Source organism: Mastigoproctus giganteus, chromosome 11, assembly GCF_048544385.1.
Source record: "Mastigoproctus giganteus isolate SK-2022 chromosome 11, ASM4854438v1, whole genome shotgun sequence".
Classification (NCBI taxonomy): domain Eukaryota; kingdom Metazoa; phylum Arthropoda; class Arachnida; order Uropygi; family Thelyphonidae; genus Mastigoproctus; species Mastigoproctus giganteus.
Genome location: NC_143585.1, coordinates 136,305,670 through 136,320,856, shown reverse-complemented (window position 1 = coordinate 136,320,856; position 15,187 = coordinate 136,305,670). Strand labels below are relative to the sequence as shown.

At 34.5% G+C, this 15,187-nt stretch overlaps 1 protein-coding gene across 1 annotated transcript; it reads left to right on the top strand.

The window, feature by feature from the left end:
- The first annotated feature begins 5,176 nt into the window (after positions 1–5,176).
- On the top strand, positions 5,177–14,119 carry LOC150078457 (serine/threonine-protein kinase pim-3-like). Its single transcript, XM_090385230.1, has 6 exons — positions 5,177–5,380; positions 5,485–5,585; positions 5,703–5,750; positions 6,555–6,918; positions 9,294–9,470; positions 13,339–14,119. The coding sequence occupies exons 1-6, from the start codon at positions 5,299–5,301 to the stop codon at positions 13,530–13,532; spliced, it is 966 nt and encodes a 321-aa protein (XP_090241356.1). The 5' UTR covers positions 5,177–5,298; the 3' UTR covers positions 13,533–14,119.
- Positions 14,120–15,187: the final 1,068 nt, after the last annotated feature.

The window sequence follows — 15,187 nt, the reverse complement described above, 5'->3', positions numbered from 1 at the left end:
CCCAGTTCCTCCTGTCTTACATCCCAAGAAGGTTTCCTTCAGTGATTCTCATCAATCAGCTGAATCTATAAGTCCTGCCAGGTCATTATCGTTGCATTTGGATGGTAAACCTACTTCCAATCAAGTTGCTCACCTGTCTTTGGATACTGTCCAGTTACCTAGTCCTCCGTCTGACAATGTCAAGCGCTCCACTACGCTTTCAAATATATTTCTCGATTCTACTTGCCCTTCTGAAGTACTCATGCCGAATAATGTGAACGGTCCTACAGAAACACCTCAGCCCTTCGCTTTGACAGGTCAGTTAATTTTAATTTTCTGTTTATACTCCGGAACGACAACCAAGTCAGTAGAGTTTACAATAAATCGTCAATACAAATTTTTATCGTATTTAATAGTCACGGGCTTGAACCCCGGTCCACTCAAGGAACGCGTGCTATGCACTCTCGCTCCTGACCACTCGGCTACATCAGTTCTTGTCCTCAGCGCCTGCGAATAGTCTTTGCCTCACCAATTATAATCGGCGTCTATCTAATAAACAGTCCACAACATCAGCAGACGTATCTCGTTCTTCAGCTAACGAAAGTAGAGCGCCCCTAATCGGAACTAATAAGAGCTCAAGATTTCAAGCTGTTCCTCGCCAGGCTCGGTCTTTCGTCAGTCGGCTTGCTCCTTCCACAGATCCTTCAGATATTGAGGATTTTCTCAACATTGAGTTAGGTCTTCACACCTCTGCGAGGAAGTTATCTACTCGTTATCCAGACTATGCATCGTTTCTAATCTTAAGTAATTCATCTGAGCAAGCATGTATATTAGATACTGATATTTGGCCAGTCGATGCTATTATTAAACCGTACAGGTTGTCTTCTGGCAATGCTGCCCATCTTGTCGAACCTACTCGTACTAGCTAGCAGTCATCTTCCCCATGTTTATCAAGGTCGTCATTATTATCGTTACTATTTTATTTTATGTAAATTGTAGAAGTGTTGTAAAAAATATGACTGCTTTTCGTCTCTTCCTTCAGCAACAAACTTTTGCCATAGTCGCCCTTACTGAAACCTGGTTACATCCGTATATACTTGATAGTGAAATTTCACCTCTCTCCTATTCTGTCTATCGTTTGGATCGAGACGAAGGGTGGGTGTTGCTATCTTTACCCATCACTTGGTCAAAGTGCTTCAGTTCACTAAACATTCTTCCATTATAGATAATTAGTTAATCATATTTAATCTCTTTATTAGTTAATCATGCAGGAAAGCTTCTCCTGCTTATGCTTTTTTACCTTTCTCCCTAGTTTCTTTAGCCACATTCAACAATTAGAGGATATTATAGATGCAGCGATATTTTTGAAACTTCCAAAAGAAATACCACTTATTCTGGGTGATTTTAATGTTCCAACTGCTTTTTTTGACTCCAATCGTTCACCAAATACACTGGCTAAGCAATTTTGCAGAATTTGGCTTAGTAATGCCCTAACTGAAATCTGTAACTTTCCCACTCGGAACTCCTTTTACCTTGATTTAGTTTTTACCCATGAATCAACTCTCTTCTCAATTTCGAAGGGTGATAATTTCATCCGATCAGATCACTTCCCTATTGTCGTAGATTTCCTCTTTTATTTCTGAACCTTCCTTTGACAGATACTTTTTTTAGCTTTTGGCACACAGACTGGGCTTCGTTAAATCAATTTCTGGGCAATCTTGACTGGATTCCAATCCATAATTTTGAATCGAATGATCATTACGTTGAGTATCTGTACTTAATCCTTCATTCTGCAATTTCTGAGTTCGTTCCAATCAAATTCTCTTCCGCTAATCGTAGTAACTTCTCTCACTGGATGTCGAACAAGATTGTGTATTTAATTCGTCGCAAAAATTATCTCCATAAAAGGTATTTAAAACTCAAAACTAACTTTAGCTACTTTTCCTTTTCGTCCCTTAGACGTCATGTTAAGAGAATTACTAAATCTTAATATTCTCATTATCTTCACTTAGTTGAAGCTGAACTTACTCGGAATTTCAATTCGAGACCATTGTGGTCCTATCTCAAACGGCTATCGAGATCTCCTAGAATTCCAATACTAATTAATGATTCAAATATCTCTATCAACTGTCCTTTTGGCATTGCTAATATGTTTGCTACGCACTTTTCGAAACTTTGTTCTTCCGAACAGCAACGTTCTATTCCTTGTTATCCGTTTGAATATAATAGTAATGACAGTTTTGATAGATTAGTTCTCACTACTGATGACGTCCAGTCAGCCATTTGTCAGATTAGAGATTTCACTTCTCCTGGCCCCGATATCCCCCCCCCCCCCTGTTCTTTTCTTCAAGAAAAGTAATTCGTCTTTAGCTCCAGTTCTTACAAATCTCTTCAATTACTGTCTTCTTCATGGCTGTTATCCTTCATCGTTCAAAGAGGCTTATATCATCCCGATTTATAAAAAAACAGGGTGATAAAGCTATGCCTAATAACTACCGACCTATTACTATATTGAATACAATTGAATACGATATTTATAAAGTAGGAGTTCAAAAATTTTGAACTCCTACTTTATAAATATCTTAGTTCCTATCTTCACCCTTTTATCAATAATCATCAGTATGCTTTTCTTCCTAGGAAATAAACTGTTTCAAATCTTGCCTTGTTTTCTCATTTCCTACAAACTAACTTGGACAAAGGAAATCAAATTGATTCGCTTTTCCTTGATATTTCACATGCATTTGACCCTGTCCACATCGATCTTTTGCTGTTCAAGCTGTCATCGTATGGTCTACTATCCCCTTTACTGGATTTGCTTGATTCACTGCATAGAAATCGTAAACTATCCGTAATAATTGATGGTACTTCATCGACTCCGTTTACTGTTTCGCAAGGTGTTCCTCAAGGCTCACCATTGGGTCCGCTCTTCTTTATTGTTTATACTAATGATTTGTCAACCTTATTTCAGTCTATTAATGTTGAGTGGCAACTCTATGCAGATGATATTAAACTTTACAACGTTATTCGTTCTTCAACTGACAGAGATGAACTCCAGTCCTGTCTTGATTCCCTCTCACTCTGGCTCAATAAAAATAACTTGTTTCTAAACCCGTTAAAATGTAAATTATGTCGCTTTCGCTCGAATCGTGTAGTTAGATCCTCCTTCCTTACTGATTATTATATTGGAAACTCTTTAATTGCAAGTACTGATTCGTTCAAGGATTTAGGTGTCCTATTTCGATCTGACCTTCATCCCTCTTCCCACTTTGATCATGTAATATCTCATACTCCTGGATTAATCAAGCGTTCTTCCTCTGTTTTCAAGAGTGACAAAGTTATAATTCTTCTCTACAACAACTTTGATTACAATATTTGTAATCAAAATGTAATCAAAAATAATTTGTCTCTTTTTGTTTACAATACCTCTCGCTTTGAATTCTCGTTATAAAATTAATTTCTCACTGCCTGTTCCTTGTACTCATCACTTACTTAGTAGTCCTCTGTTTCGTTTCCTTCAGATAATGAATTCTTACAATATTGATTTTACTCTTAATCCATCTATCTATAAGAATTTGCTCCTTACTCTGTTTTCTTAATGTAAATTTTGTATATATTTTAATTCTAGTTCTATATTTTTTATATATATTTTAATTCTAGTTCTATATTTTGTATATATTTTAATTCTGTTCTATATTTTGTATATATTTTAATTCTAGTTCTATATTGATTACTACTGTTTCATATTTTATGTAATTCCTAACGTTCTCACCTTTATTTAGGGTGTGTGCCCTGTGTGTGAGAAACGTGTATATAAATAAATAAATTTTTGTTTTCTTATATTCCTTGCATTATTTAAATTGTTTTATTAATAAATATATGCAAATCATAGATCGCAACTGCATATAATGGGCGTGTATACCTATATTACTTTTTCCCCAGGCGTGGGGTGCCTAGTTCAGTCTCTGCTTTTACCGAATCCCTCTCGTACAAGTTAGAGCTATACTGTATCGGCAAATTGTAATTCCTTTAAATCCCAATAGAGGGCACTGTTCCTCCAAGCACAGTACCTCATGGCAGCAACCTTGTGTGTCAACATTAGCACATGGCGCAGTGCGCTTATTGTGTTTCCGTTGGCTCTGCATATAACTGTTTCTCGGTTCTTTTCTTTTTCTTTTTTTACATATAAAATTCCACTTTTTGTTTACGCGATATTGACTAGACACTACCTTTCTCGGAAATCATTTTTGATTTCCAAAAATTATGTACATACCTATTATATATAAAAAAATAATAATGAATAAATAAATACGATGCTTTTGTCTTGTTTGAATATCTCGTTTGAATTGCCTTTTAGTCCTATCCGGAGGAAAATTTGAAATCATGGAATGAAAATTCAATTTAATCGTTCTAACTGAGAAACAAAAGTCAGGATACATATTCGCCAGTAATGTTTTATCCTGAATTTAATATTAATCATGCCATGATAATATACGCTGTGCAATGAATGAGTGAGGCTACAAAATATTAGGAATGTGATTGTTTTATAAAGCGTATACTTTGGTAGTGTATAAAACTGCATATACAGTAACTACACAAAATTTACATATTCATATTTTAGAACTGTATTTGTTTGTTAATTTGTACTAAATAAATTTCCCCTTCACTGGGAAAAATGTTAGGGAAACCCGAAACGAATTTCGCATTAGTATTGCTTTCACAGAACAGCTTTTCGTTCGAAACGTAGTAAAAATGACGCTAGCCTACGTTAAACGTGCGCAGCCACTGCTGTGTTGACTAGCGTCATTTGTAAACATAAACTAGCTTGTGATTGGTTACTCTTTTTCGCAAGCGTAAGAGTCCACATACGATTGGATACTTTTGGCGGGTTGATGTAGGCGCTGTTATCATACCACGCACTGCTCGTAATTCTCCCTTTTACGTGATATTCTGCGCACTCAGAAAATAGTTCCTTCTATTCTCAATAAATAAAAAACAATAAAACAACGAAAAAATTTAATTTTATGTGCAATAAATTAGAATGTTACTAAAGTGTAACTAGTATATAATATTATTTGCTATTATAGATTCTAAAATGAAATATATGCGAGCGTAAAATCCCGCCTAAGCGCGCATTGATACCGTTTACATATAAACTTTATTCTACGGTCAACGTTCATATTCTCAATTTGTAGTAGGAAGTTGGTGGTGGTGATTCGTATACGTGTTGTGTCAGTGCGTGATAATATTAGGCCGTAGACTGAAGATTATCATCACTGTATACTTTTACTTCTCCCTCATTATTCTCACCTCTACTGGATAATGCTTGGACGCAAGATTCCAGCTTTTAATGTGTTGTCAAGTTCGTCTAGCTGTGGTTCAAACATCGAGAAAGAACGCCCAGGTATCTACCTAATCTGCACGTTATGTTCACTTAATGTTTATTATTAGTAAATAAAAGTGGCTTGTTTTCTACTGTATCACAACAGTGTGCTGTTTATTTTCCAGTGAAAGAGCCGTTCGAAAGAGCGTATCGACTCGGTCAAGTATTGGGAACAGGAGGATTTGGTACCGTGTACGCGGGCACAAGACTCAGAGACAACACTCCCGTAAGTACATTGTGCTCTACACGCATATGGAAACTAATACTTAAATATTGCTTTGCTCATTATTTTCTTAATTATATTCTTAGTAGGAATGAGACTGATTGAAATTTCTTACTTTAGGTTGCTATCAAGCATGTGGCAAAAGAGAAAGTAACAGACTGGGGACAGGTAAGAAGCACGTCTTTCCAAACGATCTTGTACAACTAAGCGTTTTCTCTTTAACGGTTTCGTATTAAGACTACAGCCGTTGGCGTCTTCTGCAGTACGACGCGAACGCCTGCGGTTTTTCGGTTGGTGTATCCCACTGCCAGCAACATATTTTACGTACAGTTTATCATCCTTTATTCATTTGTAGAATTGTTTATACGATAAAAGGGACCTCTACATTTAATTTAAAAAAATAATATTCAAAATCTAAACTTAAGGAAGCACATTATATTCACAATGTTTTATTTAAAACTATTAGATTAGTTATATACAGCGTCATTCACTATACACATACTTTCAGCGTTTCCCCCCCCCCATTTTTTTTTAAATGTCCAAGCCTAATAAATTAAATCACTCATGGAAATTAATACAGAATCTCAGTAATAGTTTATAAATGATTATAATAATTAAATTAACTATATTTTTTGTAGATTAAGGTAAATTTTAATTTAGTGTTTAATAAGGACTTTTATTGGTTTCAGTTTGTGAAGTTAATTATAATGCTTATATCTGTAGCTTGGACAAACTGGGCGTCCATTTAATGACACGTCGACTGCGTAGGCTGTTAAGCGTAGGAATATCAGTATAATAGTGGGAGGCGATTTAAATTGCTAATATTCAAAAAATGTATAAATTCTTATAATATATTTTTTAACTTACTATTTCAGAGTATTTTTAACTTATACCTAAAATGTGCTTAATTAATTTTGTTGATTAAAGTTTACTGACTGACTTTTTTTTTTTCTTTTCTTTCTCTTGTTATAGCTGAATGGTAGCCGAATTCCTTTGGAGATATGTTTATTAAGGAAGGTTTCCTTCATAACTGGAGTAATTACACTGTTGGATTGGTATGAACGCGCGGACTCTTATATTATCATTATGGAGCGGCCCGAACCTGTGAAAGATCTTTTTGATTTCATTACCGAGAAAGGTGTGTTAGATGAAAATTTATCGCGACTGTTTTTTCGTGAAGTGGTGGAGACTGTGATCGCCTGTCACAAGGCCGGAGTCATTCACCGGGATATAAAAGACGAAAACATCTTAGTGGACTTGAAAACTTTACAATTGAAGCTCATAGACTTTGGTTCTGGTGCATATTTAAAGGATACCGTATATACAGATTTTGATGGTAAGTTTTATTTTGTGAATCTTATTGTTTACTTTTGTAGAGTAAAAACGGTAATTAATAGAAAACGTAAGCTATGCATTTGTTATAATTTTTATAGGCGAAAAAAGATAAAACGTCAGTTAAATAAAACTGAAATCCAAATTAACAAATGCATTAATCGTAAATTAAGAATCAGCGTTGGGATTCGCATAAACAGCGACTGGATAAGCAAATAGCAAGCAGAGAGAGTTGTAATATAGCATCTGATATAGCACTTGTCAAGGATTTTCGGGTACACTTGGTGAATTTTGATAAAACTTTGACCTTGTGGTTCTTCGTAGAAGTAGGACTTTGAGACCCGAGCTGTGTGTGTGATATTAATCATAAATGACTTGGTCTTTGTCTGATCATGCATGATTGATATTTTGTTTTTATAGTTATTCAAAAATAAAATACAGCAAGCCTTAAATAGCTTGGACTTAACTGCCGTTTACCAGATAGTTAAGCACAACATGCAGCAGTATATTCAAAAAGTTATTACCATTTGAAGATATCATTGTTTCCATGACTGTATGCACAGAAAGGTGTAAATAAAATATACTTTAATTATCCCCCTCCCGGGAAACCTGGTTTACGCCACGTTTTCCGGGAGGGGGATAATTCTTTTATTCGTGATGGCACATGCTTACAATGAAATATGTGCTACAAGTTGGGAATATACTCAAGTGGTAATAACGCTCAGTAATGAGTTCATATTTTTTAGTATGTCTCTAGTGAATTGGCAACTTGATAAAGTTGTGCTATTTAATAATTGACTGCTGTGTTTGATTTATAGTAAATATTTGTATTTTTGGATCAGAATTTTATTTTGTAAGTTTTTATTTTTTTAATATTGTGGTAAGCTGGTGAAAGCCCCCCCCCCCACACTCCCCGAATATAAGTTATGGTATAGCTTTCCAAATTTGCATATATTGTCGCGCAACAACTTGCCTGCCGTCTTTTACAAGAGATTGGACAATAAGAACTGCTTAAAAATAGTTTGGCCCAACTCGGGAATGTCAGCCGTCGGGGATATGTGGCGTCACAAGTGCAGGAGGCGAGATGTAAATTTAGTTGGCACCATGACGCTTTCGTCTTGGCGAGGTGTAATTATAGCAGATAGGAAGTAGCAGACGTCGTGATGAGCCTAAAGGATATATCGCATTTGGCCCGCGTCTCTTGCTACACAAGGAAACTTGTGTACCAAAAATGGTCTGTCTAGAAAAATTTGAGCCATGTTGCTCGCTTCAAATCCGAATTTGAAGCGTTATTTCTTTTGATTCATATTATGCTCAGTGTAGCTGACGAGAACAATTTTACTATATAGTGACGGAAAGTAACATTTGTAAATAATTTTCACGCGATCCTGGCGCACTTGCGTCATAAAACGATTAGAATTCCTATATAAAAATGTATTTCATGTAGCTAAAGTCAATGTCATTGACAGAAAAAAAAATCATATAGGCATTGGTGACGTTATCTTATTGGTAACATTTAAGTGCATTATCGAATGAAAGTTTTAATGTTCCTAAAACAGGACACCCTGTTCCTTTTGGAGCATGTAGACAACGTATTTGGCATCATGCCAAGTGTAGCGTCTGGCCAGGGCCATCGATCGAGTTAGCCTCTGTCTTGTTCCTGAGTTTATTTTATTTTATTATTTTTTTTATCCTCTCTCTTTCTCAGCGACGTCGGTGGTGGGGGATGTGGTAAGCAGACGCTACCGCTTCTCCAGTAGGGTCGTTAACACCCGCGGCGCACGGTTTGGCCATTCAACCCTCCTGCTTTACCCCTTTCCTCCATTTTGCCCCCTTCTCCTGCTGGTCAGGCCGCATTCCTTACAAGGTAAAGAACGCTCCGCATTCCAAAGAACAGGCCGAAGCGAGGCCGCCAAGTAGGTCAGGTCCGGCTCACCTGAAACAGCCATTAAATAGTGTCGCTTGGAACAGGTTTATGGGGAAAGTTTAAGCTAGTGTTTTAAAGCATATTTACATTTTTGTTTTGGATGTAAATGAACCATTTTGTTTCTGAATTACATACAGCAGTGATAAAGGTAAAATTTTGTGCACTTTTTCCCCCTCCCTGTAATGTGTGTATATACATTTCACAAGTTTCTTGCTTTATTTTTGAGAATCCTAGTAGCAAGTAGGATTCTCAAAAAAAAGGATAATTATGTTGGCCCATGTCATAAGTAGGGGCAATTATCTTTTTAAATGAATGAAGGTCATAGAATGAAGCAGGAACCTTATTTTAGGATAGAAGGGGTAGGAATAAGGGAAGAAATAGACATTTCCTCCACTTTTACATATCTTGGCATAGTGCCAAGGAACTGAAGGTCTTCATTTGTCCCCTTTCAGGAACTCGCGTCTATAGTCCTCCGGAATGGATCAGACATAATCGTTATCAAGGAAGGAGCGCCACCGTGTGGTCACTAGGAATACTACTGTATGACATGGTTTGTGGAGATATACCTTTTGAACATGATGATCAGATCTTGAGAGCAGATGTTCGATTCCGGAGAAGGTTATCACCAGGTAATTTATTATTTATTTTATTTTTTGTTCAAGAGTTTATAAAACTAATTTATTAACTTTTTTTTTATAAGTAATATTACAATTAAACCAGGATTTTAATAATTAAAGTTCTATCTTATTAAATATTAATTAATAGAAGTTCGATTACCAAACAAAATAATTTTATCGTTTGCATTTCAATTTTTGAATAGATGTAATCTATAAGATTATTTAAGATTCATGAAAATTTAAATAGAAAAGGGGATGGGGTATCCTCTGGATACTAAACTTGTACATCCTTGTACATGCATCTGAAAATGTATGCTAGTTATCAATCAGTAGGCATAAGAATATAAAAAATAGATTACTCCTTGGATCATGATATTGCATTTTGCAAGGTTTTGGATTAATATGACAAATCACAAATTCATTATATTAAGACAACTGAGTTTTCTGGAAAGGCTTCACTTTTATTAATTTCATAAATAGGTAATTTAAGATTATTTTTATTATTCCCTCTTACATGGCTGGACCCCGGGCAGAATGATTTTTTGGTACCCTTTACTAAGGATATATTTTTTGCCTCATTGTTTTTTTGTTTTTGGTGCCCCTTAAAGAATCGCTCCTGGGTAAGGGCCCCTGCTAATCCATACCTTAATCCCACACTGCTCTCTTAGTTTTTCTCTAGCATGCCAATATTATTATAAAAATGAGTTTCTACTTCTTAGACATGGTAAATAGAGCTGACTTTCTCAGGGTGAGGCTTCAGTTTATCGATTTCATAAGAGAATTTATAGTGATCTAAATTCTTGCATTCTGTAGATTTAATTTCATCTCCAAAGTAATTAAAATGTACAGAATGTGGAAAGTAATTGGGATGATGGGATTTAGTTTTTATGAATAGTGTTGGCTATTATCCTAGGATTTCCTCTTCAATAAATTTTTTGAAGTACTTATTTGGTGTAGGTAAGGTCTTTGTTTTCTTTGGAATAACTTTTAACAGAAAGTAATATGTAGCAATACATAATGCTTAGCTTTTCATTAGCTGTCTATAGTTTTGTTTTCACTAAGCTAAACAGATGGAAAATATAGCTCCATAACTTCCACATGTCACATCAGTTTTCTAGTTAACAAATGATTACATTTTGAAGATTATATGGAGGGGGGGAACTAAGTAATAATCCTTAAAAGATTTTTCCATGTGAAATTAATTAGCTAGTATTAGTAATGGCCACATGGTGCAAGGCTTATGCTGCACCAGCCAAAAAATAAAATAATAATAAAAAATAAGAATAAAAACAAATTTAATAAGAAGATTTAAAAAAATAATAATAAAAATTAATAAGAGAAAAGGAAATGGACAACCTATGCATTTCTCTCCTCCCTTGGGGTAATTATCCAGCTGACCTTTGAATTTCCCTACTGTCAGCCTCTACCACCCATCTAAGTAATAGAGGCTGACAGTCTGGGGAAATTCAAAGGTCAGCTGGATAATTACCCTAAGGGAGGAGGGAATTAGTATAGTTAGACCCAAACAACTATAATAACTAGAACTTGGCCATGTTTCAGAATTCTATACTGGAATCTGTGTTCAGACCAGAGCTCTCTCCCATGAGCTAGTGATATTCTAAACTCAAAATTGAAAATAAAACATAAATTTGCTGACCTCTGAACATTTCAATCAGAAAACTAATGTGGCAGCATTTCAAAATTCTGTCATCCAAATGGATTAAGGTATCTTGAAGTACACTAACAAAATGATACACTTGAAAGAATTCAAAGTTATAAGAAAGCTCATTTGTAACTTTGCATCTTCAAGTATACTGTGTTTGTTAGTGTAATTCAAATTTTGAGGTATCATATCATAGTGTGGTGATGGAATTCCAAAGTAGAATTGAGAAATTTTGCTATGTTAGGTTTATGGATTGCAACTGTCAGAGACTGGAAAAAATTGCAATAGATAAATGATATTCTCATATGAGAAAGTGAGTGTATTACTTGTTTTAATTTGTGATCACTTCCAGAAAAAAAAATAAAATCATTGCAGTAACTGCTTATTTAAATTAAGTGTGCAATGCTATTATTGCAGTGTTTATAGTGGTGCTAGTGGAGATTGCTGAAGTCCTTTGAAAAAGACAACAGTACCCTCAGAACCAACTTAAACTTTGTGTGGGAAAGAAAATTTTAAACTAGAATCCATTATAAAAAGGGGTAATGTTTAATTGGTAAATATTAAAAATGATAGTATATGGTAGATACTAAATATGAACACCGTCGGCATTGAGTAGGTTGCCAAGTTCAGTTGTTAATAATCATGTGCATTAACTGAATTGTTAAATGTGAACTGATATTTACAGTTATGTGTAATGGAAATCACAATGAACAAAATAAGAATTTTGAAGGTTTTTTTTTATTATTATTCCAAGTTTTAATTCCAGCCCACATTTTTGCTTGTATGCGCGAGTATGAGATTTATCTCTAACGAAATAAAAATGGCCGAAAGATGCGTTAATATTTTATCCCAAAGCAGTGGTACCTGTTCTAATGGACCTGTCAGCAAAATATCTATTGTGTTAATTACTGGTTCAAGATTAATGGATTTTTCTTTTGTAACTTTGCACATAACCTTAAGTAGTTTTGGAGCTCATAAGTTGTTTTTTACAAAGAATAAGTCAAATGTGCTGGTTGATGATGTGCTACTAAACAAAACTGGCAACAAGCATCTATACTTAATGATTTCATGAACTTGAAACAATGCATACATCTATTGTTGTATGCATGTTTTTTTATTTTTTTGGAAGAAGTAATAAAAATTTATTTATTTGTAAATAACAAGTTTAAAGAACACTTAAATTTTTCATTAAAAAATTATTTAATAAAAGCTGTGTAACCCATTATTAAAAGGTTTATAGTCGGTAGTAAACATCAAGCAGATTTCTAAATGTCCTGAAAGCTGCTGTTCCAAATTTATAGCGTTTTTATAGGAGGAACTTGAGTGGCTATAGAGTTGTGATTGGACTTGACTTCCAGAAATAGCAACAAAATGTGTTAAAAATTTGCATTAGTCTCTTTTCCTTAAAACATATTTTTATATATATATTATATATAAAAGAATAGTGATGACATGCAGATATGATGAAAATAATAACTACATTCACAAACAAGTTAATTCAAAAACCCCACGGCTATAAATCATTTAAGGTAGAATTTTTTGATTTCTTAGTAGGTGTATATTTGATGCCCTTTACATCCTAAACATTTTTATCACTTTCTTCTCTGGTCATTTTTATTTTTCCACACTGGCTAAGTGGTGACCTTGAAGAAATAATCATGATTAGAAACTTTGTTTCTCTACATGAAATGTCTTTGTCAGGTTAAAGAAATTGCTGCTTTAATTAAACTGATGCAGAGTTGTTTAGCATTGACAACATGATGTAAGGAAGCAATCTAAGTAAATATAAGAAATTTAACCCAACCTTGCTTGTAAATCATTAGAATCTCCTTATTTCACCCATGTGATCAAACACATTGACCATAGGATGAAATAGAGAGATGCAGATGATTTACAAACAGGACAATATAGAGAGATGAATTGAATTAGTTTCTAAAATTAATTTTGATTTTAGAAAAAATTTGAAATTTCCCACAAAGCTATATATATATACCTAAATGAGATTAAGACTTGCAATTTTATGTATATAATAACTGCTTCTTTATGTAAAAGAAGCTAACTTAGCATTATTTATTTATATGCATTTGTGACTTTTTTACTAAATTGTTAAAAATACTTGCACAAACTATTTTAAAGAATATTTTTTAAGTATCAAATTGAATGCCACTACTTGTTATGCATACTAATGAAATGTTTCCTTTTTTTTTATAATTTCAGAATGTCAAGATTTGATCAGGAAGTGTCTTTCTGTTAGGCCATGTGAACGGCCAACATTAGATGATATCCTTCTTCATCCGTGGATGTCAGCTACACTCGAAAGCACCACCAGTCAGAGTATTCCCATACGGCGGATTTCTATAGATCAGGACTCTTTGGATCACTCTTCAGCAAGTAGCCAAGAGAGTATTTGATGACAATTTGAGAGTAGACTGCTTTAGATGGCAGGTGGTAAATAGTGAAACCAGCGGGAGTTGACACTTCCCTCTGAGTGTGAAATGGTGGCAGTTCCATCTAGTGCTGAATAAGCACTGCATCCCCAGTGGAGATTCTGGCCCTGTTGACAAGCTTGGTGAGGGTGTAGTTTTTCTGCCATGTTGGATCTGTCCAGTTTATCCAAGACCAAAAACTAGTATGGAGTATATCATGTGGTAATTGTGTACCACTAAAGCCAGAATCAAGAGTTATTTATTTTGGCTGTATATAGTGTATATAGACTTACCAAATTTGCGAAGTTCCTCCTTTTTTTTTTTTTTTTTTGTACATTTAATTTATTCTTGTACTGTACACTGTAATGTGATGACTGCGTGGAAAGAAACCATTGCAGTGCCTAAAGCCGGGATTGGCTCGTTATGTGCCTTCATTTGGCCTATCATTTGCCTGCAGTGTGAAGGCTGCATTTGTACATATGTAAATTAATCAGAAATATTTTTATAAATAATATATATAAATATATATATATATTGAAGGGAGCTTCAAAATAAACTTATTAATCAAATGACTACTTGTGTAATATCTTTCAACATGCAATTACAATTATCTATAGGAAAAGAGTATTTTTAAAGAAATCAATGCACAGTATCATCTAACACAAATATTAAATTTCATTTGCACAGAATGACACATTTGCTTCTCTGGCAATTCTTCTGATTTAATTGGAAGTTTTCTGATAGTATAGCTTCCTTGGTTTTTTTGTCAGGATTTTTATTTTTCAGATACAAATTTTTTTTTTTAAATTGCAACACTGAAATTTAACAGTGTGCTTAAAAAAGCTGATGCTGTTGAAATTAACGACTGTGGTTACAATGAAATGTATACAACTTAAGCACAATTTCTGTAAAGCAAACTTTTGGAAATATTTCACATTTCATCTACAATCACTAAATATTTAAGAGGTTCGATTTCCCCCCCCCCCCATATACATACAGTCATTGGGCTAGGAAAGTTAGGTTACATATGGGTGAATTGGGTTACATTTCTGTAGCACGACAACTTCAAACTTGGAGAACCAACTTTTCTCCTTCCTCATTTATTCATTCAACTTCCATTTTCTGGAACAATCTCCCTTCATGTGCATTTCCTGGAAATTACAATCTACAGAAGTTCAAGTCTAATGTCAACAAATATCTTCTCAACCTCCAACCCATGCACAGCACTAAGTATTATAGGTTCTAATACCTCTCATTTGAGGTTTTCATTAAAAAAAAAATGTAACGCTGGGTGGTTATAAAATAGGTTTCCCTATTCAGGAGACCCTAGTGTCAAAATGGTTAGAGATAGCACTGTGAAAATTGGTGGGTATGTCATTTAGGATATGGGGAAGCGATTTGTAGAAGAAAAAATATTAATTCAAATTTCTGCCCACCAGCAGAGAAATTGGCACTGTAAACATGAGATGAAATACTTAACTTAGGATCAGATTTTAATATCAGAACTTAATTTCCGGATATTGTTCTATGTGCTTTCCTTCGCTTGAAATGACATTCTGAAAACTGAGGACTGCATGCGTCTCATTTGGGGATGTTGGCTACATGCTGTTTAATGATTTCTTTTAAATTGACAAGTGTCT